Source organism: Etheostoma spectabile, unplaced genomic scaffold (genome assembly GCF_008692095.1).
Source record: "Etheostoma spectabile isolate EspeVRDwgs_2016 unplaced genomic scaffold, UIUC_Espe_1.0 scaffold00002169, whole genome shotgun sequence".
Classification (NCBI taxonomy): domain Eukaryota; kingdom Metazoa; phylum Chordata; class Actinopteri; order Perciformes; family Percidae; genus Etheostoma; species Etheostoma spectabile.
In genome coordinates this window covers 121798-149507 of record NW_022602864.1, presented here as the reverse complement: position 1 = coordinate 149507, position 27710 = coordinate 121798, and the positions used below count along the sequence as shown (strand labels likewise).

At 42.8% G+C, this 27710-nt stretch overlaps 2 protein-coding genes and 1 long non-coding RNA gene across 12 annotated transcripts; 1 reads left to right on the top strand and 2 right to left on the bottom strand.

Annotated features, from left to right (window-relative positions):
- Nucleotides 1–124: 124 nt before the first annotated feature.
- LOC116675699 (uncharacterized) lies at nt 125–2877 on the bottom strand. The gene is made up of 2 exons (XR_004328511.1): nt 2738–2877; nt 125–1421 (listed from the first exon to the last, which is right to left on the bottom strand). It is a non-coding gene; the product is annotated as an uncharacterized LOC116675699 (long non-coding RNA).
- Nucleotides 1662–20098, top strand: ikzf1 (IKAROS family zinc finger 1 (Ikaros)). 8 transcript variants are annotated; one of them, XM_032507305.1, is made up of 8 exons: nt 1662–1980; nt 6588–6641; nt 6813–6926; nt 13501–13770; nt 15360–15527; nt 16895–17020; nt 17534–17665; nt 18127–20098. In XM_032507305.1, exons 1-8 carry the CDS (start codon nt 1686–1688, stop codon nt 18834–18836), a joined length of 1869 nt encoding a protein of 622 aa, XP_032363196.1. In that variant the 5' UTR covers nt 1662–1685; the 3' UTR covers nt 18837–20098. The 8 variants fall into 8 exon arrangements, with proteins under 8 accessions (XP_032363196.1, XP_032363197.1, XP_032363200.1 ...); XM_032507304.1 differs by having other exon boundaries at nt 1663–1980; nt 17531–17665; XM_032507310.1 differs by having other exon boundaries at nt 1893–1980; nt 6588–6729; nt 17531–17665.
- Nucleotides 20099–20387: 289 nt separating this feature from the next.
- On the bottom strand, nt 20388–27562 carry fignl1 (fidgetin-like 1). Of its 3 annotated transcripts, XR_004328510.1 has the most exons (3): nt 26914–27265; nt 23671–25830; nt 20388–20397 (listed from the first exon to the last, which is right to left on the bottom strand). XR_004328510.1 is itself a non-coding variant. In XM_032507313.1 (2 exons), exon 2 carries the CDS (start codon nt 25811–25813, stop codon nt 23915–23917), a length of 1899 nt encoding a protein of 632 aa, XP_032363204.1. In that variant the 5' UTR covers nt 25814–25830; nt 27488–27562; the 3' UTR covers nt 23179–23914. The 3 variants fall into 3 exon arrangements, 2 of the variants coding, with proteins under 2 accessions (XP_032363204.1, XP_032363203.1); XM_032507313.1 differs by lacking the exons at nt 20388–20397; nt 26914–27265 and adding an exon at nt 27488–27562 and having other exon boundaries at nt 23179–25830; XM_032507312.1 differs by lacking the exon at nt 20388–20397 and having other exon boundaries at nt 23179–25830.
- Between the last annotated feature and the right edge of the window lie 148 nt (nt 27563–27710).

Genomic DNA, 27710 nt, shown 5'->3' with positions numbered 1-27710 from the left:
ATGGAAGACCACTGTCATGATTGGGCACCCCTGCGTTCGCTGATAGCGCTGAGTCACATTTCAGTCCCAGCATTCCCTCTGCGTGGCCTCAGGAGTTCGCTCGTCCTGCAGGTTGTTTTTTCCCCCACACCTGCTTGCAAAGCCGGCAGCTCCTGGCCTCACAGAGAAAGCAGTGACGCGGGCCGGAGGCTTTGAGGAAGTCAGCGAGCATTGCTGCAATCCGTAATACGGCCATGAAGACACAGCAGGCCACAGTGCTCCTGCCCAAAGTTCCTCCTTTTGCAACCAACTGCCTGAATGTTGTGCTTCTTAGGAGATAAGGGCAACCTCCCACGAAAGGTGACTCAGCAATCCAACACACAGCCTCTCCTGAGATAAGGTTGCTCCAGGGGCCTGAGGACAGTGGGATAGCGGGGTGGGTGGGGGTGTCACAAACAGAGAAAACTGAGGAAGGTAAATTCACCAATATAGCCACTACTTTATTCTAGGAAATTGAGTGTGAACTTGTAACATAATAAGAATAAAATATATAAACAGAAAAAAGCTCTATGTTGAAAACCAATAGATTTGAGCACACAAGTAATTTGAAATACAGTAATTACATTAGAGGTCAACTCCACCAGATATTCATATGAGATAATAATGACAAGACATATCTGAAAATGAGAGGTGAGTTATTTAAGCCGATCCAGAGGTGTAAGTCATTATTTATTTAGGATTTCCATCAATATTAATCCACAATTTTTATATATTTTTTTAATGATTTATGACAGTATAGGCGCCCATCACTCTGGCTTTAACTACACAAATGTGCCAGAGACTGACACTTAGATAGGCATTATCAGAAAACTGGAATGAAGTGATTAAACATCTTCACCTCTTTGTCCATATATGTATGAATGACGGCAGAATGCAGGGAGATGAAGTGTTGCACCCTATGCTCTTATATGTGCTGCAGATAGTAGGCTACGCTGCGCAGACGGTTTACTAATTCACATTCAGTGTGTCTCAGTTTTAGGTCCCTTTCAAGCTGTTTTGAATTTAGATGATTGACTTTGCAGCAAAACTCCCAATGCTAAAGTTAAAATGAGTCTCTCAGAGTGATGGAAACATCTGAAGCTGAAATATCTGTGAGCCAGTAGCATACTGTTGGTTTGTTGACTCCTGAACACAACACCCAAAGGGAAAACCACATTGCAGTGACTGTAACGCACGATGGTCTTCTGAAGGACCGAGCCAGTAACGCAGTGAGGATGCACTCAGTGTGCAGGCATCTTAAAACAGAAAGTAACAAAGAGTAAAAGGTTGAAAAAAAAAAGAAAGAAACTAATGTGCCCAGGTTCGGACATAATCAAGATTGTGGACACTTGCAGATGTGATGAGGCAGGACAGAAGCTTTGACACTGTAAGAGGGGCCATGACTGGAGAGAAAGAGCAAAGTGAAATGGATGAAACATTAAAGAGAGAAAGAAAAACTCATTATATGGGAAAGAAAACAGTTGTGTTAATTTCATGGACTGCTTCAGCGTGCCAGAACAGGTGACAGAAGGGGAGCTGTCCAATATGCAAGTAAGGAGTACCCCCCCCCCCCCCCCCCCCCCCCAACCCCCAGCTTCCTCGGTGAGAATGAAATAAATAAACAATGAATGGTCCACTCTCCTCGCGCGCCTCATCCCATCTCATGCATGGCTGCCAGTAATGGTCTACTGGGTGTCAGCTTTTATTGGCACGGCACAAAGCAAGTGCCAAGGGCTGTGCGGCTCGACTCCCCGCTGCAGACTCGGCCTGTGGATAAAAGCGAGCAAAATGCCCCAGCCGAGCTCAGAGACATAGTCATGTTGGGCTGGAACGAGGAAGTGCAGTGGAGAGGGGAGGGACTCCGGGCGCAGCTCCATGGGGCCGCCGCGGCGCTGCGACCTTCTGCACATGGAGCCGGGGAGAGTTGGAAGAACTTCATACTGCAAACTCAAGGAATAGCAGGTAAAGTGACTTCCACCGCGCTTTTCAGCTCCCCACTAATCTCAGAGGCTAGGTCAGCACCTGTACATTGAGCTCTTTCTTTTTCTTTTCAAGAGTTTTAGGAGCCATTTCGCACCTGACTGGAAAAGACTCCTTTAGTTTCGGTGCAGGTGCGCCGCAGCAGCAGATCCCGCTTGGTGCGCGTAATTCTCGGCCGGTGTAGGACTTGTAACGGATCAACAAACTAGAGTACTCTTTAGAATTAAATATAGAAAAAAAATATATTCACTTTTACGCGTCATTTGTTACTAAACAGGCATCAGTTTAACGGAAGTAGAGGAATGTTCCCCATTTTTCCTGTGTGTTTTTCTCTTTTGGGAACATATGGATGAATTATTTCACAACCACTTAGATTTATATAAACATACTTATCTCGTTTTTTAGATTTACTTTACTAATTTGTTCGCCCTTCGTTAGAAGTGTAACCTGTTTAATGGGTTTTTACACTCCTGTTAGAGCCTATATGGCACCTGTTGCTACAGATGTGCGCGCTCAGATGCTCCCACTGTATCTTGCGTTTGGTAAAATAAAAAAATAAAATAGACATTTCCAGGAATAACAGCAACTTTTGATTAAGATTAAGACGCAAATTTTTGGGGGGACCAAAACCAATCCGTAGGATATGTGACAATGTTCTAACAGGAAATCAGCACGCACAGAAGATGTGCCCAATGTTTCTTATAAATTAATAATCGATGAATCTGATCATTTCTCATACCGTGTAGCTTTGTATTCACCTGGTCTGTTCGAACCAGTCTCACTTCGCTGTTTAACGTCTGTGTGAAGGGAAGAAACAAGACGCATGTAGGCAGGACTGAGACAAGCTTTCACAGAGCTGCCACTGAGGGGGAGAGCAGTTCATCAACGCCCAGACACAAACACAGAAACACAGAACTCTCGAACTGTTGAGGAAGTTTCCTCTTTTTAACACGTTGCAAAAGTTGAGCCTCGGCAAAAGCTACATTCTTATTTTGATCAGAAGCCAGAATATACTGTGTGTGTGTGTGTGTGTGTATGTATGTATGTATGTATGTATGTATGTGTATGTATGTATGTGTATATATATATATATATACACACACACACACACACACAGTATATTTTAGGTTTTGATCAAAATAAGAATGTAGCTTTTTATTTTATTTTTTATTTTTTCAAATTTTATCTTTAAAGTGGCGTCTGTGTGATGCAAAGCCCCGAGACAACGAGTTGCCATTAGTCTGTCTAATCTTAAACTGGGAGAGAGCATCTTCATTTTATTTTTGTGATAGGCCTATAATTTTTTTTAAGGCAAATATGAATGCATTTGAAGTTTGCTATTGGGTAAAATGCTATTTTTCTATGAGTTTGAACCAGTTAAGGAAGGTTAAAAATTCACTCAAATCTCACTTAAATGCAAATATTCAACAAAAGGTCAACACTTGGGAAAAGTATTAGAAAAATAGGTTTGATTTCAGATGTCAGATCTATTTTAAACTGTGATAAGGAACACCCAGACCTGCACAAATAGGACTTTTTCGTATCTCAGTTGGAAAGGGAAGTGCTGAAAGTGCTGCAAATCTGTCTGCAGATACATCATCTTTCTTGTCAGTAGAAACAGAAGTAGGGGGTGGGCGTCAGAGGAAGGCAGACAGTTATTAAAATGATTGTACTGTCTGAATAGCAGAGTAGTGAAGTGTGTCAGATGCAAATGAAGGAAACTTCTCTTCAGCGCACCTTTCCTCTCCCCTCACCCCCTCGATAGGCTCCCAGAACACATGCGCTAACACTGTCTACCCACTTACACCCATACATTTCACGAATTACTGATGCCAATCTCCGTGTGCATATGAACAAAGGTGACCGTGCAACACATTGCTTGGCAGTGTAGGATCGTCTCTAATCCTAATGACTGATAAGGAAAGCGCCCAGCTTCATTACTTCTCATAAAAACCACATGAGTGAAAATGAATAACTCAGATATTTTGCTGAATTATCAGAAAGTGCAGTAACTGTAGAAAAAGTGGATTCTTTCGGCGGCGTGTGAGAAAATAAAGAATTAGAATTATTATTCCTATTGTTTGTGCATAATCAGAGTGAGGTGCAGCAGTAATGAGCGAGTAAACCTGATTCACATAGTGATGATACATTACATAGGCCTACTGATGAATTTAAATGCTATAACATGTTTTATTGCAGCCAAAAATCGAATTGGCATAAGCAGAAACAATTTTTTTTTTTTTTTAATGAGCATCCTTTTCCTTAAATCCCAATTGTATTTTGTCTTTTAATTGTTTAATCACTCATTCAAATGTTGAGTGATTGAACCGATTTAAAAAAAAGGACTTTTCTTAAAAACATTTAAATTTAATGAATTTGAATGACGTGAACTCAAGAAATGTTTTTTGTGTGACTTTTCCACACCACCAGGTCTATACTTGAGTGTTGCCTCATGTTTTCCAGCATTTGCTGTTCAGTTTGCATGTGTCTTATGTAAACTCATCTGAACACATACACACCATGTCGAAGCTTCCTCCTGGGTTTCCAGGCTCTGCTGGTGTGGTCCTCAGTATCTGTTAACGGTTTCGTTGTTTCTCATCTCCACCCTGCTCCCTGGTGTAGCTCTTGCACCTCACTATGAGCAGACGCCTCCAACCCCCCCCATCATTCAACACACACACACACACATACACAGGAGGAAGACCGAGAATTCTGTCAACCCACAAGCCTCTTCCTGCCTCTCCTCACTTGACATACTCCGACCAAAACTTTTCCAGTCCCTCTGCGCTATGTATCAGAAGTCTTTTCTTTTTGAAAGATTCCACCTGTCCCCAGTTCACACACACACACACACACACACACACACACACACCACACACACACACACACACACACACACACACACACACCACACACACACTCCTCCCTCTAACAACAAGGACATGAGCAATAAAGGGTAAAAATCCTTTTTTTTTATAACATCAGTTTGATCTGATGAGAAAAAAGTCGTGACTGGGCAGGTGGATGAGCACATTTTAGTTTCTTATTAAAAAGTATGTTATCAAAGTAGGACTCTAAACTTTGAAAAAGAAAAATTAAGGCACACTTTTAAAATCACAACTAAAAGCAATAAGGGAAAACTTTGTAACACGTAAAAAACTTAAAATAGTATCACAAAATAACTACTTCCTGAATGCTCTACGTGCACCTTACTTTCCACATGCCTACGCAAGTGGGTTGTGGCTGAATGTAGGAACTCTCTTTTATATTTCTGCCGAAGCCCCCCTCCGCCAACACATCCGTGTTTCCCCTCACACCATCTGCCCAGAAAAAAAGGGCACACGAGAATATCCCCCTCTCTGCCCCCGACCTCCTAACTCCAGATGCTGAAGGAGTGCGCTGCAGAGTCGTAGCTCAGCAGAGTAACACGCAACACCCCTGTGTTGTGCTGAACAAATCTTCTGCACCAGTGACCTTTGCCCCCCCCCCCCTTCTCCTCCCCTCACACTTGCATCCTGGGTGTCTGCAGGCCGCCAAGCTCCTGACTTGACTCCGCAGAATATTGTGCGTTGCGACACAGCGGCCCGGTCGCTTCCCACTATTTGTTCCAAATGTGTGGAGCCATCTGTCAGTAAAACAGGAAGGCCTAGGTTCCCCTTCTCCCTTGGGCTCGTTTCGCTATTTTCGGGAGCTTCACTTCTCCCTGAGTGGCTGCTTGGACTGGGCAGCGGCCCCACCAAGGGCTTCTTGAAGTGGCGGAGCTGGGGCTGAGGCTGTCGGGCCCATCTGCTGCAGGCTTGAGGGCCATCCATTATTAATGGGGCCACGAGCACTGGTGACTCCTCAGATATTCAGTCCTGGCCGGAGGATTGCTTCTAAAAAAAAAAAAAATCATAAAGAGAACTTCTCTGTCCTTCGGCCTGCTTTTTCTGTTCTTTTCTCTACCTTCCTGTTGCAATTGCTCTTCTGACTTCTTGCCCTCCCATTGCTATCCTCGTTCTCTGCCTCTAAATCTATCTCGCTGCTTCTTCTCTCTCTCTCTTTCTCTCTCTCTTTTCTGTCCTCCCCTCTCTTTATTTCTGAGTGTGGCTTGCATGCGTCTGTGCCCAGGCCGCGGGCTCAGCGATGCATGCTCAGTAAATTAGTGAGAACACGAGCGCCGATCAGCTGGAAGTGCCAAACACCCGCATACTCGTGACCTGGGGCCAGTTAATTTTCTGCTTAATTTTGCCGCAGTCAGTTTGCATTTTTGGATGATTACGTGGCAGGAAATTAACAATAAATAACAAATGTGGTCTGAAAGCCCATTCCCAGCAAGCCTACCAGCGGGCCCCATCAGCCGGAGCCGAGCCACTCTCCAAGCTCAGTCGCTCTGTCAGACTTGTAATGAAAATGTCTGTAATTCTTTGTAATGTAATGTGGGGGACTGTGGGGTGTCTGCGGCGGTGACAAGAGCGATCTCACTGAGGTGACAAAGCCACGCAGAGAAATACACCCTTTACTCCACTCTGGCTTTTTATAATGTTGTTTCCTTAGCCTGCACTTGATTAAACTTACATACATCTCCATCTCCATCTCTCTCCCATTAGAGTACCTGCACCGCATGGAGACAGAGGAGGCCCAGGAAATGGCCCAGATGCCAGGTAAAGACCACCTACTGCATGATTGAGACGTAGAGTGCAGAAAGTAAATACAATAGGCCCCACAAACAGGCTCTTACACCACCCGGAGGTAATTTTGCCTATCCTGAATGAGACATGTTGAGGGGCTGCGTGGTGAGTGATGGGTGTTTGCGGGTATGTGTGTCTCGCCAGGTAGGGACAGCCCCCCTGCCAACGAAGCGTCCGAGGAGGCAGAAGAACCAATGGCCGTCCCTGAGGACCTGTCAGCCGGCTCCACCCACCAGCAGAACAACAGAGGGGACAAAGGTACGAGGCAACATCTCACCAAACGTCTCACAGCCACTCAGAACAACACTGATGCTTGTGTAAATGTAAGAACAGATAAAATCGTAGTGTGTGTGTGTGTGTGTGTGTGTGTGTGAGTGTATCCATGAAGCAGCAATCAAAATGAGTCAAACCCACTGCAGTGCCTTTCCCAAAAGTAATGTATTCACTCCCAAAGCATCCAGATCAGAGTAAAACAGTTAAATGAAAGAAATGTCAGTATCAGAAGCACAACATATATATTTAAATAAAAAGCAAAAAAAATGGTTTTATAACTTAATCTCATACACATCCAGAGGGAGATATTTGCTGTTCCAAATCCCTTGGAAAAATTAATTTGAAGCTGCAAAGAGACACATTTAGGTCATTGGCAGAAAAGGTAAAAAAAAAAAAAAAATCCCTTTGATTCATGGCATGTCATTAATAAATCGAATCTTAAGGAATAGCTAATGTGGCCTTGATTTGAGTTTGTGAACACCAAGCCAGGGAATATCATGGTGAAAATAAGGATGAAGCATGCTAGGGGGATTCACATCGGCGCCGGCGTATATTTATCTCAGGTCTCCTGACATGGGTGGCTTGTGAAAAAACAGGAAATGTTCAAGGTGGAGTCATTATTGGTCATTAAAAGCTAATTGCTTTTACATGACAGCAGGATAAATCAGACATAACATACAATTTAAATAGGATCAATATGGTATTTTTTGTTGCTTATTATTATTCTTTATATTTTTATTTGTGTTCTTATTTTTTTTTTAAATAATGTTAATGTTCCAAAATGTTAGGGACCGTTAGGGAGCTTAAGAACAGATGAAGCGAATCCACATGAGAGCCACTGAGTCAATATTGAATTTAATTTTTTTAAATTTAGAAATGTGCAAAATGAGGTGCAACTCAGGGTCACAAATATGTGGGGTTGTATATTTTGTTTTAATCATGAGAATTTTATTTTTTATTTTTTATTGATGGCAGAAAAAACAAGAATGACAGCTGACTATCCTATCAGCGTTTTTTCCACTTATCCAGATGACGGCAAAGATTAGCAGCACACATTACAAAAAAAAAAAAAAAAAAAAGTGAGAGGAAACTGAAATAGGATGTGTAAGAATTTCCTAAGAAGAACTTGCCATCAGGCAGTTTCAACACTCCTGAAGATAAAGAGTTCAGGAACAAGGCCAAGCTGAGAGAGATCAGCGTATCACTACACCACATAGGTCACACACCTGTGTGCGCAAACACACACACACACACACACACACACACACACACTTTCTTGAGTTGTGAGGCGCCGAGCTCAGCACAGGCAGGAATTTTCTGAACAAGGGCTGTGATGGCAACAAGTAACACATTTGAAATCGAGTTAGCGTTTGTAGAGCCATCTTTTATAAGACTGGTACATCTCAACTCAGTTGACTGTTGGACGTTTACGACCTGGGGAAAAAAGGAAGCAGAGAGGAGATTTAAATGTCTTACTTCCATCGGCAGCATGTAAAGAAAGTAAAGGGGGCACAGCTGGCAGCGTGTATGTATGACTTTATGTACTATATGTGAGCTTCTGTTCTTTCCCTATAACAGTAGGATCACTTTGCATGAGTGTGTGTGCACATGTGTCTATATAGAGACAGAGAGAAAGAAGGGAAGTGCAAGTATCTGGTACATCTATGCATGACTGCCCCTGTGATAAAAGCCCGATTGAGTTATAATTATCACCCAGGATCATGTGCTGCTCAGTTCTCTGTAGTGAAAAAAGGCAAAAAGCAGAGGGACTATATGTGGGACATGGGACCTCAAAGTATCGAAAGCTCAAAACCTCAAAACCCAGGTTTGTTTCCTGTTGCAAATAAGTCTTCACAGCCCGGGATCGTCACTATTGCTGCGCATTCTCAACGCTCCAATCATATGGGAGCTTTAAAGGTCAAAGTGAAGCCTATTTTGTCCTCCATGTCAGTGTGTTAAGTAAACTGTCGCAAACATGTGAATTAAAACAATTTAATTGTGTGGCTTAAACTGAGACATTAGCATGGAGACATATTTGGTTTAAGTCACAAGGCGGTAAAAACGACCTTCTGAACATCCCAGTGAAATGATTTCTGTTTCACTTTCGGTGATTCAGATGCTCCTTTTGCTACTTTTAAGAGATATGAGACTAAGAAGGAGACTGAGCTGTCTAGTTCCCGAAAACATGAAGGAGGTTAAAAGTGTGAGGGGGGGAAAAGCAGGCTGTTTTTGGTGTTCCTGCAACTCGCGTTGAGAGTTTTGGTGCCGTGGTTTAACACATGCGGTTCCACTACTTTGCACACAGGGTTATTTTCAGGCAGTGAGAGCAGCAAAAGTCAGTAACAGGAACCTCCAGCAGTCTCCCTGTGTTTCCACGCTGCAGAACTAACACACTTGCTTCCTATCTGCTATCAAACTCGTTTAATATAGCTTGATGATGTCTTCTTTTTATGCCCAAAAAGGCTTTGTGTTAATGATAGTACTATAGCTTCTTTCTTCTTCTTTTCACATTTGTTGGTCACTTCTCTCGGTATTGGTCATTGTTTAATTCTCTGCTACAGTATTGTGTTACCCCTTTCATCTGTAACCTGAGGATCAGATCCACATCGGGTTATAACCATTTTATTGCGACCTGGTTTGTTTGTCTGGCCCTTGCTTCCCAAAACGAGCAAATCAGGATGTGTGACTGTGACAAACAAGATGAACAGTAGAAAGCCTTCTTCCTATTCCCAATTCAGTCACAACTTCCCCATATCCATGAGAAGTAGGTGGCAGCCCAGCGTTCGTGGTTCCCTTCTGTCTGCTTCACCTGGCTGATAACCTGGGTGGTGTATTAGATGTCTTAGGAACTGAAAACCACAAATAAACAGAACATTCTTTTTTTATTTTTTATAATTGCTGTGTTCCAACAATTCTGAAATTAGTGAGAATAAACTGTCTACACATTTTTTTTCTTCTTACATTGAAGAGTTATTCATGGATCAGTGGCAACATTTCCACATGTAGAGAAATGCCTCTCTTGTCAATACTGAGCAAGGCAATAGTCTGATTAAGTCTTTTTATTGGTACATCGTTTTACAAGTCAATGACGAGCAAAAGTACTTCAGTTACCCAGAAAAATGTTGGCAACCAGAGGTTATGTGGCTAAAACCATCAATTAAATTAGGAGGGTTGAAGTGGTGTAGCCACTTATCGAGTTTTGCTTTCGAGCTCTGTGATATGCAAATGCAAAAGTAACCCTATCACTTGTCCTCAAAAATCCCTCTTTACGTCACCATTAAAGCCCTTATGCCTGACTGAAACACCTTGGTGGTTCGAGTGAGAAATTCAAAGTCTTGGTTTGCGACACGTGCAGCGTAAATACTCCAAAAAAGATCACTCCGGCTGCTTAGTGCCGGTTGTAATTCTCTTTCACCGCTGCAAACGTGAGTAGGACACGTGCACAACCTGACTGCACTTCACAAAACGTCACAGAGGGTGTAAGTCAGGGATTCCCAACTAGGGGTGCTCATACCCCGAGGGGTACTTCTGCTGTTGCGTAGAGGAGTGTGGAAAGATTGGGGAGTAGCTTTAGTCATTTGAAAACATAGAAATTACAATTTGCATACAAATTTGCATATTGAGTCACCTGAAAAACCACTTGTTGAGAGTGTGTAAAATGTGTGTAGTAGTGAAAGAGCTGTTCGATGCAATGGATAAACTGTTGTAATAGTTAGATAAAAGTCATGGATCAATGGTTCGAATGGAGGGGGTGAGCGATCACGGAAGGCTTGTGTCATGTGGAAGCACTGACAGAATTGTTGTCATTGCTTAGAATTCCGGATGGGAGAGACAGAAACTACGCAGTATAGCTGTAAAGTAATGGATACACAGTTAAAATAGTTAGCCTAAATCAACTGATAAACTGTTGAAATGATAAACTTAAATTACCAGCAACACAGTTGAAATAGTCATCTAGAATTAAGCCATACATTTTTTAAATATTTAGCTTAAAGTAATGGATACATAGTAAAAGTAACCCGTAAATGTTTAAAATAGTAAGCTTCAAGTAATGGATAAACAATTTAAATATTTAGCTTAAAGGGATGAAAACACAGTCAAAATAGTTAATGTAATAAATACAAGGGGAAATAGTTGGAAGTAATGGATAGTAATGGTTGACATGTTTAGCAAAAGGTATAGGAATTAAATAGGATAGCTCAAATTAAGGTAAAAACAGTTTAGTTTGCTAGAAGTAAGGGGGAATGGTTCAAATAAACGGTTGTGTAGAAAAATGGGTATTTGGGTTTATCTGGCAGGGTTGTGGCAAAAACAAAAGCAAAGCAAAAACTGTTCAGATCCACTGTCTGAAGTTAAATCTGTATATACATATATAAGCCAGAGAACTCTCAAGTCAAACTAAAAGCATCATGGCATTAACGGCTTTAGAGACGTGTGTTAACACATAGCAACACTTCAAAACCGTGTCATCCACGTTGCATTACATTACATTTTGGATGCACATGTAGCGTGTTTAGTAACTAGATAAACATAAGTTCTCTACCATAACTCATCATCATCTTTTGCACATTAATAGAACTTAACCCCAACGTAGCACAATTTTACTTTTTTCTAAAGCTTTTCCTTCCCTTTTGCGTGCTCGGCTGGTATCTCTCTTATCTCATCTGCTCAGCCTAAAGACAAGTTTGTCCAAAAAAATCAGTCGGAACAGATGAGCAGATTGTTTGTCATGCAACATTAAATTGATAAAAAAAAAGAATAAAAAGTTGTGTGGAGTAGGACGATCGGATTATGAGACTGATCTAAAAGCAATCATAAACATCTCATGATCCAGTGCTGTTAGTTCTCAAATTTCGCTCCACCTCCTGCTCTCTATGGGAAACATTCTGTGGGGGGGGGGGGGGGGGGGATTTATGTTCCTTGGTGGCTCTCGGCAAAAACGAGACTCCTGCAAAAAAAAAAAAAAAAAAAATACATGTTTCAGTTACTGGCTGTTTTACAATTCCTTTCCCGTGCTTCCCTTTCTGTCACTTCTCCATAATTCTTGGTATTTCAGTTAGACAGGCTCTCTGTCTGAAGCTTCCCCTTTTCCATAGATTCCTATATTTCATGATTTCCACTTCTTCCTCTTCAGTTGTACAAACAGAGGTGGAGGCGTGAGGAAATCAGGCTGCCACCGTGACACGCAAACCACAGGCTGATAACTGTGGGACTTGCACGATCCGTCAGTTCTCTTAAATGTTTCTAAAGTTCGCTAGTGGGAAAAGAAGGAGCTGGTAGTTCAGCACAGAGGACGCGTCCCTTTGTTGATCACTATGGGAACACCTGACATCACATAGAGATTAGAGCATAACATAAATAATAGTTGGCATTCGTCAATCGTGCAACCTTTGCTTTCCGGATTCTACAGACCCCTCTGATTAGTGAAAAGGTCAGATGCGAGTTTGTCTCATGTGTGCGTGTGTGTGCTCATCGCACTCTGTGGCTCTGATAGACACCGCTGTCGTCCCTAGTTTCACACTTCCTGTGTCTCTGTTTCCTGTTTATCTTGCTGTCATTTGTTTCACCAAAGTGTGATGGTGTGAGATGATCTGTGTTTCTTCATCACTGACATCCTCAAACAGCATGCATGCTATCCACCTCTGTATCCTTATAAAATATACTCTTCTACTTTGAAAGAAATAAGCCGCATATCTACAGTATAGTCTACAGTTTAGAGGAGTAGGTGGTGGCTTGATCTTATCAGACGAGTGCGAATTTTTCTCAGGCTGAAGTCACAAAATGCCTGAAGTAAGAGGGGAAGTTTGTGAACTGTCGATGCATCATCCCGGTAAACATAAAAAATGTTGCATTGAGCACTAAAGGCCATTGCAAAACGGTTGTTGCCCTAGTTATATTATAGTGCTGTTGAAATGCTATTACATACTGTACAGTGTCTATCCAGAGGAACGAGGGAATGAACAGAATTCTAAGGACTACAATAACGTATTGAATGAATCCAAACAAAGCCAGGCCAGTTTCTTGGCTGCGAGAAGCACAGTTTGGGTCAATCAGCATAGTCGTTATAAAATGAGCACATACGTATTTTATTTGAACAAGTAACAAAAGCAATGTACCATATAATATGATGTCTCATTCATAGAAAAAACAATTTAACAATGACAATCTGTCAGGTCAATCATGAAAAAAGTATACAATAAAATCAATTAAAATAGCGAGATTGATGACAACACTAAGTAACGATAATGATGACAGAAAAAGCTATGTTTTACTTATATCTGTTGGAAACATTCATGAACATCCATTCAGTGAGGACAGTCAAATTGCTTCAAAAAAATCGTTTGACTTTCCCATTATGCAGCGTTACAGACCAGGCAAAGGCATCTCCAGGGCTACATCACAGTGTTACAATAAGCAGCTCTTATCTATTCTCCTGTCACTGTATCAATATCACACTGATAATTGCCCATCTTTAGCATATAACATCATGAAAGAATCATGCTCGTATTCTAAACCGTGGCCCCCCCCCCCCCCCCCCCCCCCTTGCCCTTTTTTCCAGCCTGTAACATTAAAGTTGAGGCTCGCAGTGATGAGGAGAATGGGCTGGCCTGTGACATGAATGGCGTGGAGGAGGAGGAGTGCGCGGAAGACTTGCGCGTGATCGATGCCTTGGGGGCCAAGGTGAACGGCTCACAGCCGAGCCCCGAAGCCAAGGCCTTCTCCTCGGCTGGCGGTATCCGGCTGCCCAACGGGAAGCTCAAGTGCGATATCTGTGGGATAGTTTGCATTGGCCCCAATGTGTTGATGGTGCACAAGCGGAGCCACACTGGTAAGCCACCTGCGGCACTTCTTGCCCTTCCTTTGCACCCATGTTCACTGTTAGTAAGACAGGATGGATGAGGGGTAGAAAGGTGTTTGCTGTGGCTCCCGCCCATGTTCAGAACATTTCTTTAGACTTTAAATGGCAAAAAAGGAAGCTCGGACTTGTTATCTCCCACTAAGCCAAGCAGTATCACAGTGCACATGCTTTAGCTTTGCCTACACACAGACAGTGCTAGATAAATAAACTTTAGAGCCTGTTCTTATGTTTGCAGTCACGCCTATGACCAGTTGTAGCCGTACCGGCATCCTTGCGTTTGGCTGTATGCATGTAAACCTTCCCATTGTCCGTGAAATAGACTTTGAGCACGCCATTAGCATTCATTATGACTGACTGAATTACCACAGGACAAGCAACAGTTACTGATCAAATTATTGTGTGACAAAGTAGCGGAGATGAACTTGGTCCGACAAAAAAAAAAAAAAAAAAAAAAAAAAGCCCTGATCTGAGAAACAGGATATCTGCGGACGATTAAATGGAATCTCTATGAAGTGACAATTATCTGGCTATTAAAAGTTTTTTCAAATTTCCAAATTGATATTCTATTGTAATGAAGCCAAACCAGTGGTGTGGAACATTTTGAAAAAGGCACTTAACTGTCAAGCTTTAGAAACTAATGAAACTCAAAATGGAAGAAAGGAACACTAGACTAATGTAAATGCAAAAGAAACTACAATAAAAGACATAATGAAGTGCCTCTTATTTAAATAGAAAATATTCTGTGGTGAGTCTTTGCTCCTGAAATGCATTTTTAATGAATTTCCTTTTTTTTTTTATATTTTTGCTGCTTCACTGGTGACTCTTATTTTATGGGGTGCCTTTGAAAAAGAAAAAAAAAAAAGCCATATTAAAACGTTCTCACAGAATGCCACAACACTCGGAGAGGCTGGATATTGGTTTATTCCAGAAGCGTTGATCAGGAAGACTGGCTCTCAACACAAAGTGTTTCCTCCACTTTATTCAAATGAGGCTGAATTTGCATTGTGATGTGCCGCTCTTATTTTAGAGACGAAGAAGAGGAAAAAATGAGATTTTCAGATCAAATTGACCTAGGCAATGGTGCATTACGGAACTGGCAGGCTGAGTCTGAAAGGCTCTTGTTCGATCAGAGCGCCAGAAGTCGGCGGGGCAGGGGGAGCACGGAGAGATGGAGTGTCAGTCTGCTGTGAAACCCTCTCTCAGGCTGCTGGATCGCTCTCTGCCCCCGAGACGCTCCATCATCCAGGCTTGTTCTGGCGCTCGGGATGCTTGTTGTGCAGTGACCCCGCATTCATACAGCAGCAACCCGCTTTGTAATCCACATAGAAAAGACAAAGACTGCGCTTTTATTGTTCAGTGGAGGAATCAAACACCGTGAGGTTAGGGAGAGTGGTGCAATCGAGAAAAACCCCCAAAAATTATGAACAGCCTGGTAGGGTACATACAAAAAAAAAAACTATACAATTGTGTGCCAGTAAATCGTACAAGTTATTTATTCCGTTTTTTGTTTTTTTTCGCCTCTTAATAGTAACGTGCCTCTGTTGTGCTCTTGTCCTCAGGAGAACGTCCTTTCCAGTGCAGCCAGTGCGGTGCCTCTTTCACCCAAAAGGGCAACCTGCTGCGTCACATCAAGCTCCACTCAGGGGAGAAACCCTTCAAGTGTCACCTGTGCAGCTACGCCTGTCGCAGGAGGGATGCCCTCTCTGGACATTTACGCACCCACTCGGGTGAGTACCCACACGCCACCCACACCGGCAACTTCCACACTCACGGTAGTGGTAGGACCGCTGGGTGCCTTTACCAGTGCATGCAGTGAGAGCTCTGGGCTTCATAAGGGGAAGTTGACAGGGTGTAGATATGGTGTCACTTTTCTGTGTGCAAATGCTTTGCAGAAGTATGAGTAATTGAAATCTTTTGGGGGTAAACAGTACACATACAACGCCTGCTCTGAATAGTTCAACAGAACGGTGAAGGGATAACCTGCTAAATGTTTTTTTAGCATTATGAGCACCGTAACGGGTTATCCATCTGAAGCACTTTATTCTCCACGAATTGGTGTGCATAGGCACTGAACTGAATTAAATAAGGAGCAAAGGCTAAATGAATCGGAAAGATTACAAACTGGGATGGCTTATACTTAAAGGAAAAGGTTGGATTGTTTTTTTTTTCTTTTACAATTTTCTGTCAAATCCCATGAAAGGCTTAAAACCAACAGTGTGTCAATCTGTATCTCAGTACTTTCCAACTTCCCTGCTATATTTATAACACTCAGTTCCATTCCATTTATTACTATTGAATACAGGCTTTGGAAACAGGCCACACATGTATAATACATTTTTTTAGAGGTAAAGACAGAGGGGCTCATGTTCTGTATTTGTTTAAGAGGAATTAACTATAGTAGTGTCATGCCCAGGGCTGTAGTCACAATTTTCTAAATACTGAGGTCATGCGTCTCTCTAAATATTCTGATCTCACTGATAGACAGATAAGAATACTTTTTTTTTTTTACTACTCCTATTTTCAATATTTAATTATCCAACTGTTTCTTTAACATTTCAGTAGATCCAGTTCCATGACTGTGGGTCTATTATTAGTTAGTTGACTGTAAAGGTTTTCTTATTTTGTTGGTGTAAAAGCAGTTCATTTGGATCACGTCTACACAGATCAGGTTATAAAATACCCTCCATGAGTATGTTTGTGTTTGTAAACTCCCCTCGAGCTTCCTGAATTCCCCTAAAAATACAGAGGGATGACCTCAGTGGGCTCAGTATTGGCTACAGCCGGTCTCTGGACTTCACCTGTCAATCAAACAGCGTGGGGACGGTACTGCCAGGTCTTTTCCTTGGGTTTTCTGTCTATGTAGGTGGGGCTCTTTGTCTTCTTCTGTTTATTCCAGTCAAACTGGGAATGTAAAAATCCATCACTTCCTGTTTTATTTCCAGGAAAGAGGGCATTTAGAACGACAGACTATAGGTTGAATTATTATTGTGTAACTAAACCAAAAGTTATGAATTAAAAATGAAAACTTTAACATCCACAATCCCATAGAATACAACACAGCGCTGCTCACTGATCTAATGTTATGTCTTTGCAGTTGGAAAACCCCACAAGTGTGCTTACTGTGGGCGGAGTTACAAGCAGCGCAGCTCTCTCGAGGAGCACAAGGAGCGCTGTCACAACTACCTGCAGTGCATGGGCCTGCAGAACAGTATCTACACAGGTCGGTGCCTCACCAGACGCACACTTCACTTTCACCCAGATCCGATGGCCTACTTTACCCAGAGCGCAGGTCACGCTATGCATGCAACAGCAGCGTTTCCATTTGAGTTTTAGCTCATGCTCAAGTTCTTTAGCTATTTCAAATGACTGCAGAGATAAGTAAATGTAATCCTAGTGTCAGTGTAAAGTTCTGTATTTGTCCATATATGCTCGGCAGTCATGAGCTGAATGAACTCCCTATGGAGATATTTCATACGTAGGGTGCTGTACACCTCTGCGTTGAAGCCTAGAAACACATTTATACCTCATCTGTGAGCAATGAAGACATATTATTTATGTAGACCAAGAGCTTCACATGTGTCAGAATAGTCCGCTCTGTGCTCTGCGAGAAAAATACCATCAGACCAGAAACTCCCATCATGTGTTAGCAGGCGCCGGTTCATCACTTTAAACAGACCAAACCACAATTTACTTTTGATTCTGAAATCTACTTTTCTGTCTTGCTTTCCAGTAGTAAAGGAAGAAAGCAACCAGAATGAGCAGAGGGAAGACTTAAGCCAGACGGGATCTGACAGAGCCTTGGTGCTAGACAGACTAGCTAATAATGTAGCTAAGCGTAAGAGCACTATGCCACAGAAGTTTGTGGGTAAGGGCTGAAATCTGCTTTTTTTGTGTTTATACCCTACACACCTATGAAAGCTGCATAGGTGAAGCTGGAATGTGTTTTGTGTTAATTACTTCTGCCACCCTGGATCTGCAGAATGCATGCAGTGTAACAGAAAAAAAGTCTATTTGTGCAATTAAGCCTGATAATATGTTTAGAAAAGTGTTTAACCCTGTATAATAATTTTACAATAAGATGTTGATAATCTTTATAACAAAATAGGGAGAAAAATAGAATATTAAGAGGCCGAGGGGAATGCTAGAATGAGTCTACAAATACCAGTAGGAGACCATGAGACAAGAATAAAACATTTACCATTCCAGTGAGTCATTTTCAAACTAGAGAGGAGCAGGCTCGGCATTAAAGTGGTTAAATCGCAAGATGCAGGTGAAAGTTTAAGTATAAACTTCACATTGCTCTTCTGTCTCTCTCCGAACCCTCAGGCGAGAAACGTCTGTCCGACCTCTCCTACGACGGAGGAGCAGGCGAGCTGATCCAGCCCCACGTCATCGACCAGGCCATCAACAGCGCCATCAGCTACCTGGGGGCCGAGTCGCTCCGGCCTCTGGTGCAGACTTCCCCGGCCTCTTCTTCCGATGTGGGCCTCAGCTCCATGTACCCCCTCCACAAGCAGGCGGGCGAGGGCCACGCGGGGACGGGCCACAACCTGTCGGCCAAAGACAGCGCGGCCGAGAACCTGTTGCTCCTGTCCAACTCCAAGTCGGCGTCCAGCGAGAAGGACGGCTCGCCCAGCCACAGCGGCCAGGACTCCACAGACACCGAGAGCAACCACGAGGATCGTCCGGGCGGGGCGGCTTCCGGTCTCATCTACCTGACCAATCACATCACGTCGGGGGTGAGGAACGGCATGCTCCCTCTGGTGAAGGAGGAGCAGCAGCGGCAGTACGAGGCCATCCGGGCCAGCATAGAGATGGCGTCAGAGGGCTTCAAGGTGGTGACGGCAGACGGGGAGCAGGTGAGGGCGTACCGGTGCGAACACTGCCGCGTTCTCTTCCTGGACCACGTCATGTACACCATTCACATGGGCTGCCACGGCTTCAGAGACCCCTTCGAGTGCAACCTCTGTGGTCACCGGAGTCAAGACCGTTACGAGTTCTCCTCTCACATAACGCGAGGGGAGCATCGCTACTGAACCCCCCACCGTACACACACACACACACACACACACACACACACACACACACACACCACACCACACACACACACACACACACACACACACACACACACACACACAAGAGACAGAGACAGACAGACAGACAAACAGGTGTAGATATGGAAAACACACTCATTCATGCAGGCATGCACTGGAAATACATAGAACTACAACATGTAAATGACAATGTTGATGTCTGAAAGTTGTCTTTTTTTATACAAAGTATGCATGTTTCTTGAACACAGATAAATGCACAACTATACAAAAAAAGAAGCATTTATTTTCCTTTCAAATACCCTGCTCAAAAGAAGGAGTAGTTCATGTTCATGCCTTTTTTTTTTTTTTAAGAAACAAATGTACGATAATATAATAATGTTCAGTGTAGAAAACACAGTGGAGCTACTGTGCCACATCCTAAGAAGGTTTTTAAATGATGTATTTACAGTTGCCATGTGTATACAATGTATAAATGTGTCTTTTCTTTTGGAAAACCAGGCAGCAACTTTTTTTTTCTAGATTTCAAATAGAAAATATTTCCAACCTTACATTTACAAATCTAGTTATTGGAATGTTCTGCAGTTGTTTTCAGAGCAGGAAAACTCATTTTAAAATCGGTATTAAAGGCAGTCAATAAAACCAATCGATGTAGATAACCCCACATTTCTTTTTAACGTTCCAACCTGTTCCTATATTTGTAACAACCTAATATTATTTATATCACAGTTCCATGCCTGTCTGTTTTTGTATTTATTACAGTAATTGATGTTTGTCTGTAGAGTAGTTAATAAAAGCTGCATCTCTTTCTGTCCAACAGTACTAAATGTGTTTGAGGTGACAACATGACCGCTGCTGGAATTTTATTTTTCATTTTATCCGAAGAAAATGTTATCTAGCCATACCTGATGGCTGAGAATTGCATCACTCCCAAAATGAAGACGAAACATTTGAGGTTTGAATGAGCTTTATGCTTGCAAAATATCAATAAACGATATTTTATATATGCACAAAGCGTGGGGAAGTGTTTTGTTTTTCAGTGAATGAGTGTAGAGAAGGAGCAATTATACCTGAGGAAGTTGTTTAATGACTAGACTGCTACCAGACCTGTATTTAACGGCGACCATTTTTTATATATTTATATAGATGTTTTCAATAGGATAGTTTTCTTAACTGGACTGTATTAACCACCTGTCAGAATATGGAAATGTCCACATTAAATTGAAAATGATTCCTGGAGTTAATGCAAGGTTTCTCTGGGTTTTACCTTCACAGGAAATATGGAGATTTCATTTCACATTTTCGAACCTTCTGAAATAATTAAGTTTAGATGTCATTCAAGATGCTGCTCCCTTCTACCTGTCAAGGAAGAGCAAAGAAAGAGTGAATGACTGGCACTGAAGGGGGAATACATAAACACCTCTCCACACACAATTACCAACGTGTGGTTGAAAAGTACAGTCTAGATTTAGCAGAAAATCTCATTTCCATGAATTATTGATTTAACCCTTAAGTGTGTTTGTTGGTCAAAATCATACATAGCCTAAGGTCCAACTAACACACTTCTTCATATTTGTAATTTGCAAAGGATGCGAGACAGACAGAGCATGCAAGTTGGAAACATCACAGTGGCATTTCTTCTGCACAGGGACCCTCGTGTTAAAATTGTGACACCAAGGGAACACTGGTAGCATAAGCAGCATGTGAGCATGGAGACCATGCATAAACACACACACACACACACACACACACACACACCAGCATGTGGACATGTGCCGTGTCCAGGACCTGAAGAGTGTGGCGCTCTGAGGGGCTGGGACAGGGAGGATCAGGCACTGGAGCAGAAGGCAGGGGCCGGGGCTCTGAGGGCCCGGCCTGTCTGCAGAGGCCCGGTGGAGGCCGGCGAAGAGGGGCTCGGCGGCGTTGTGCGGCGGCGTCGTGCGCCGACAGCCTCGTCCAGATGGCTGCTGTGTGATTTAGCAGAAAAGGGAAGCAGCTGTGGCCAGCGCTGAGCCCCCCACGCTTGACTGGGACCCAACAGGGGAGGGGTGGGGGGGGGGGCATTTGCATGAGAGGGATAATCTGGCCAACCAACTCTGGCCCTGTCAGAATCCCAAATCTCACTTCCCCTTTCAGCCAGCTGACTGAAATACTCCTTTAAGAATTGGTCTCAACCAATTCCTCTTGTGCTGTTTACAGGATCCAACAAGAAGTTAGAGCTCGAGGTTCACACTTTACTCCTCCTAGTAACGGCTGGCCATCATAAAACATTCAATGCTGGTTTCTCAACATGTCGGGCCCAATGTGTGTATCCTGTATAGGATAAAGTGCCCAGTGGTGGAAAGTAACTAAATACACTCAGTTAATGGCTGGAACTGAGTACAATTTTGAGGTATCTGTACTTGTACTGGAGTATTTGTATTGTATGCTCTATACTTCTCCACTACATTTTAGAGGGGAATATTGTACTTTTTACTCCACTACATTTAACAGCTGTAGTTACTGGTTCCTTTGTGGTTATAGAGATTTTACGTTAAATACGCTGGATTAAAGATTAAATCAGTGGCTCCCAACCTGTCTTGTGACATCTTACTAAAAAAGCAGGATCTACTTGGGGCCTCTTTTTACGTTTCACATGTCTGTGAGTTTAGTTTAGTAGTTCCACCAAAGACACATTTCCCCTCTAAACTTCTCACTTGGTTTCATTGGAACTGTTTGAGGCCCAAAGAGGTATCCAATATTTAACACAAAAAAAAAATATATATATATGTATATATATATATATAAATGTGTGGAACAGAACTTTTTTCTTCTTTGATATTATAAAGTAACTCTAACCTCTCTTATCTTGTGACCCTTGGACCCCTGGACTAAACTACCTAGTGGCATATAGAGTAGTTTAAACCGTGCAGCTATAACAGTAGACTGCTACGAACACATTTATACATCAGCATCACCAGCGTATAAAAGTGCAACACACACATTTTCAGCAAAATGCGGATGTTTTCCTTTGATACTTTTAAGTTATAACCCCTAAGACTTCAGTCCTGATTGGTTCGGTGACGCAAACGTGGTCGCTGGAGGAAACAGCGCGTGTGGTGGAAAACTACTGTTTACAGTGCAGTCAAACTACCTCATGTTGTGTTGGTAATAAGTGTGTCAAAAACAATTTCAAAAGTAGTGTGATTTCATGCTGGACACCAGTCGGATAGTTTTCTGAAATAAAATATACAGGCAACACTGGAATGCATGCTGCAGTGTTTCCTTTGAATCCATGGTGCGCGTGAAGGCAATTTAAATCCAGTGAACATTTACTTATTTACAATACATTACTCATCCACAAACAAAAATGGTGTCCTTAAAGGTTGGATTTTTAAATTAAGGCATTAAGCTCAATATCTAAAAGACGATTTTTTTTCATTTCTTTTTAGTCAACTTTAGCATGGGTGTCCAAACGTATGAGGACCACTGTATGTAGATAAGTGATTGCAGAATGTAGATGCATTCACTGGCTGGAAAATCTGAATAATAAGCTATAGGCAGTAAAATCACATAACTGTTTTTTCAATAAACAGTGTGTAAAATGTGTTTGTGACCACACAACCCCAGATGTGACCACTACTGCACCGCCACAGTCAAATTGAGCCACAAGCTTACACCATATTAGGGGGGGGGGGGGGGGGGGGGGGGGGCTGGCTAATTCAACAAAGTTTCAATACAGAGGCCAACCACACACGTCTGAAATATTTATCAGGGACTTGACAAAAAGATGAAAAATGAATGAAAGTCTTTTTTCATGGTCTTCCAGATTTTCAAAGATTGTTTCATTAAATTTACATGAGAAGGTCATGTGTGCACAATCTATAATGGTCTTGCTCAATAGCAGTGCATTTAAGACCAGTGAGGCACTCAACTCAAAAAACATCAACAATGTGAAGAATTTCAGACTGAGCTACCACTTGGCGACGGATGGACCCTTATTTATTAATACTGATAGCTGAGACATTAATAGACGTCTGTGGTACATCTACTACATCAGCCACGGAGCCAGAGGATCAGGATGGGGACTGACACTTTTAATTATGGAGCTCGTGCTCATTGTCTAATAAAAAGGATGTATTGCAGTAACAGATTTTCCTGTTGAGGCCACTGCTGTCTCAATCACTAAAAGGAAGGGAGCAAAACCAAACCTGACACCCAGGATACTCGTGCCCAACTTCTGTAGCCGGGGGTCCCACGTCCAGCCTCAGAGACATTTCAGGAGTAGACCGCAGGCAAAATATTATAAACATGTGCAAATATTCGTAGACACAAACAAACGTGCTCATGAGGGCAACATTTGAATTTATTAGGAAAAAATTACAATTGTGGCAATGCACGTTATTGAAACAAACTAAAGCAACAGCAAAAATCAAGTGTTGACGCACAGTATATGAGATATATTGGGGAATGAATACTACTTAGGCTGAATGTTCATCCTCAAAATATTTAAAAAAGGATGCTAAGTGCTATAAAAAAGGAATTTAAACAGATAATTGCTTCATCTGGAACAAGCCCACAACATGGTGCCTAATGTTTACACCAAACCACCAAGCAACAGTAAAATAAATACCCAAACAAAACAGTCTGGCCATAAAAAAAACAACTGCTGAAAACAATGTGAATGCATAATGCAAACGGCAGGGAACAATTTACAGAATAAACATCAGGCTGGTTGTAAAGATATTAACAAATCATCTAAAAACTAACTGTTTGATACACGGGGGGGTAGAACAAATAATAGGTACACCAACTTAATATAGTGCATCCAACATACACCATTATGTGGAGCTATATATTTGTATAGTGTGTTCTGTCAAGAGTTGTTGATATAATCTTCAATTCTTTCAATTATGTAAGGTTCTCCTGCTGTTTAGTCCACCCACTCCATGTGCTTTGTGTGCAACAAAGAAAATATTTACAATCTACAGATTTATCCAGAGCCAAAACGTAGATATCAACTCAGTTCAAAATAGCATCTATAACTTTAACAGATGTGTAATCAGGATGACGAGTCTCGCTTAACGTCCACATCCAAAAGTCTTATTCCAGTCTTCATACAGCTCCAAGTCTTTTGATGAGACGCTGGGTCGTACCGTCTTCAGGGCCTCCTGGAAGTCCATGTAGAGGATTGGTCGCACTTGATCTGCAGTGATAGTGGCGATGTCACTGAGCTGGATGCTGCGGATGGGCCCCAGCGCTGCCTCTCGACACAGCTGAGTCATGTCCGCCCCTGAGAAGCCCTCGGTGGCTGTGACCACGCTCTCCAGCTCCTGCTCTCTCAGCTGGTTCTTCTCTTGAATCATGAGGTTAGTTACTATCTGCCGACGGGCCGTTGCTTCAGGCAGGGGGATGTATAACCTCTTTGCCAGGCGGCGGCGGGCAGCCTCGTCGATCTCTTGAGGCCGGTTTGTGGCGCCCACCACCAGGATGCGGTCCTCGGCTGCCGTGGCCGCCCCATCCAGCTGGACCAAGAATTCCGTCTTTATCCTACGTGATGAGTCGTGCTCCCCGTCTGTCCGCTGGGACAACAGTGAGTCAATTTCATCTATGAAAATGACAGCAGGCTGGTGGCAGCGGGCAATGGCAAAAAGGGCTCGCACCATTTTTTCCCCCTCACCCACCCACTTGGATGTGAGTGATGAAGCACTGATGCTAAAGAAGGTGGCACCTGACTGGCAAGCTATGCATTTTCCTATCAGAGTTTTTCCGGTCCCTGGGGGTCCAAACAACAGGATGCCTTTGGGCGGACCACGGAGGCCAGTAAAGATGTCAGGTCGCAGCATAGGCCAGACCACAATCTCCTTTATGGTGGCCTTGGCAAACTCCAGGCCTGCTATGTCATCCCAGGCGACAGGAGGCCCGTGGTCCATGATCTCACTCATGATCAGCTCGATTATCTTGGGCTCAAGGTTTTTCAGGCGCTCGTCCAGGATCTGAGGTTCCTGATTGGAATTACGGCTAGCTTCTTCTTCTTCCTCCTCCGGTCGTGGAATAGGTGACACAAATTTAGAAAACGCACCTCGAGGCCTGTTAGCACCCAGAGATCTCTTCACAGTTGCTGCCATGGTCTGACCTCTCGTAGGCTGATTGGAGTGTTTTTTCTGCTGATCAACAATGAACTGCTCACGAGCCGTTCTAAAGTTGCCTCCAGCTCGCGGGTCAGTACCTGCTTGACCTCCATGTTGCCCCCTGCCACCATCCCCTCCATCTGGGTTGTAAAAATTCTTCCGCTTAGACGTGTTGCAGGTGGGGAAGTAGGAGGACTGATTGTTTTGTCCACCCCATGCAGGGCCAGGGTTTCCCTGTGGATGACCTGAAGAAGAGTGACTAAACACAGACGGCGGTCGGGCTGGAGGTCGGGAGAAGGAGTTTGGATTACCCGACATCCCCTCAGAGCCTCTTGGCCTCTCTAAAGCAATATTAGTAGCAGGATTACTGGTAGTATTGTTAACCTCTGTTTTAGGCTGTGGTGGGCCTATAGGTTTAAACAATGCAGCCTCTGACCTGACTCCAACACATATGTTAACATCTCCTGCTGCCACCAGGGAGCCTCCTCCACCTTTCCCTGCTTCTATCATCCTCCTCACGCAGGGCAGCTCCATCACACTCTCTGTCGTCAGGGACGACTCCCATTTGTCACTGTAGTTCTTCTGACTGCGGGCCAGATGCAGTGCGCTCTCTGCATAGTTGTTAAGCCCTGTGTTGGGGTCATCCGAGTCCAGCACTGCGGCGTAGCGCTCCGAGTAGGTCCTGAGCAGGCTGGCCATGTCGGCCTGAGAGAGCTGGGAGCTTGCCCATGCATACTGAATGGAGAGGATGTGGGCCCGGTAGGCATCGGCCGTCTGTTCAGGTGTACAGTTGCCAGATGAAATGTCAAAGGACCTCCTCTGCCATTCGTCCAGGTGTGCTCCACTCATGCCTGGCCTGCTCCAGTCTGGTGAAGGAGAGGGGACAAAGGTTATTAAAAATACATGACATCAGTAAAAGCCGAGGTCCACATCACCCCTGACCCAAACAAACAAAGTTGCATCTCATTGCATTCTGTGATACGCACGGGTTTATCATACAGGAGCCCCAGCAATCCCGTGCCTCACAAGAACAGATTAAAAAAGCATGGTTTTTAAAGTGATGAAGCAGCAGAGGCTGAGATATCCTGACTTTAGACAGCATGGCTTAAGTTCCAAAAACGCTTCATCCAACTCAATAGCATCCCAACTGCACCCTCCCTTGCTCATGTCTTTGGAATTTAACACCATTTTTAAAGCACACTTTGTTAGTCTCCATACATACAGGAAATCATTCCTACCACAGGCAATAAAACTCTTCAACACGTCATCCCTGGGTGCTGGATGAGACTCTGAGACACCACAATATTGCAATAAGGGCAACCGGCCCGATTGGTTCATTTACATTTTAGCATACTTAAACAGTTGCACATTTAGTTTTTTCCATCTTGTATATATTTAAATATTTGTTCTTATATTCCTATATTTTTTTCTTATATTTTGTTATTATTATTATTTCATGAATATTGTATGTATGTATATTTTGTGTGCTGTTGTAACACTGTAATTTCCCAATTTTTACTTTAAAAAACAAGGGGTTGCTTTATCAGTATTGACAAAGCTCTTCCAGAGCAACACACAACTGTTTTCACTTAGACGCTAGCTAGTTGCTACTAACATTGAATATTAAGTGACAATTTGGGGGTGTTATTTTGTGTCTCTGGTGCTTCCAAACGCCCCTTTACGACATGAAGCTACGCTAAATATCTAATTTGATGAATATGTATCCGTACTGGAGGGACGTTCACTACCAAAACTGCTGCGGTGTTATATAACTTTAGGTCATTCATTTAGCTAACTGACAGGGAAACCTAGCTTAGTCTCCATGACATGCAGTTATAAAGAGTCAACTCAAACTACTTTACAGACTAACAATACAGGCATTAGTGTTCACTGAAAATACACCACAAACACAACAAGCCACAATACTGTGAATGACGCACGACACTTACTATTAGAGATATCTTCTGCTTTTATGACAACAATAAATAGGTGTTACACTAAGGTTACATACACAAGTTTTAAAATATCAACTTGTGTAATTTTACTCATAGCTTAGTTGTTCCCGCCACGGGTTTCTTCGTCAGCAGTACGACTTACGGCCACGTTCCAATTAGTTCCTGAAAAAATATAAATTAGACTTTCAGCATCGGTTCACCTAATGTAGAAATCCAGCCAAAACTAACCACACGTTAGTAAATAGTCAATTGAGAAAACGTCGACTTATGTGGAAAATATAAGAAGAATAAAGAGCCAAGCTAAAGCCGTTAACTTATTTGAAAATATTGGAACGGGACCTATAACTTGTCACAACTAGGGAGTGCTCCATTTATCCCCCAGGTTCGCCCAGAGAATAGTTACGCTCTGTTAATGTGTTATGCCGCTATATCAGTTCCCACGTAAAGCTTTTTGATTCGTGTTAGTAAATTAAAAAACTACTATGCAGTTTTACCTAGAGTGAAAACATTTGCCTCGAGTTTTAAAACTTATTTTCTCCGGATTGTGGATTTAAACACGGGGTCCTACCTGCTAATTTGAGGTCTACATCGCCATCTTGTGGCCACTGGCCATAACACAACCTCCACAAACCCAAATTAGATTGTCGCTTTATCGTGTTGCATTCTGGGAATTGCAGTACCAGCTTTTTGAACTTTTATTCTGGGAACTAATTTCCGAAATAAATTATTATTAAAGAAAGGATAGTTTTACATACATTGCATTCCATGTTGCATTATTTTACGTTTATTTA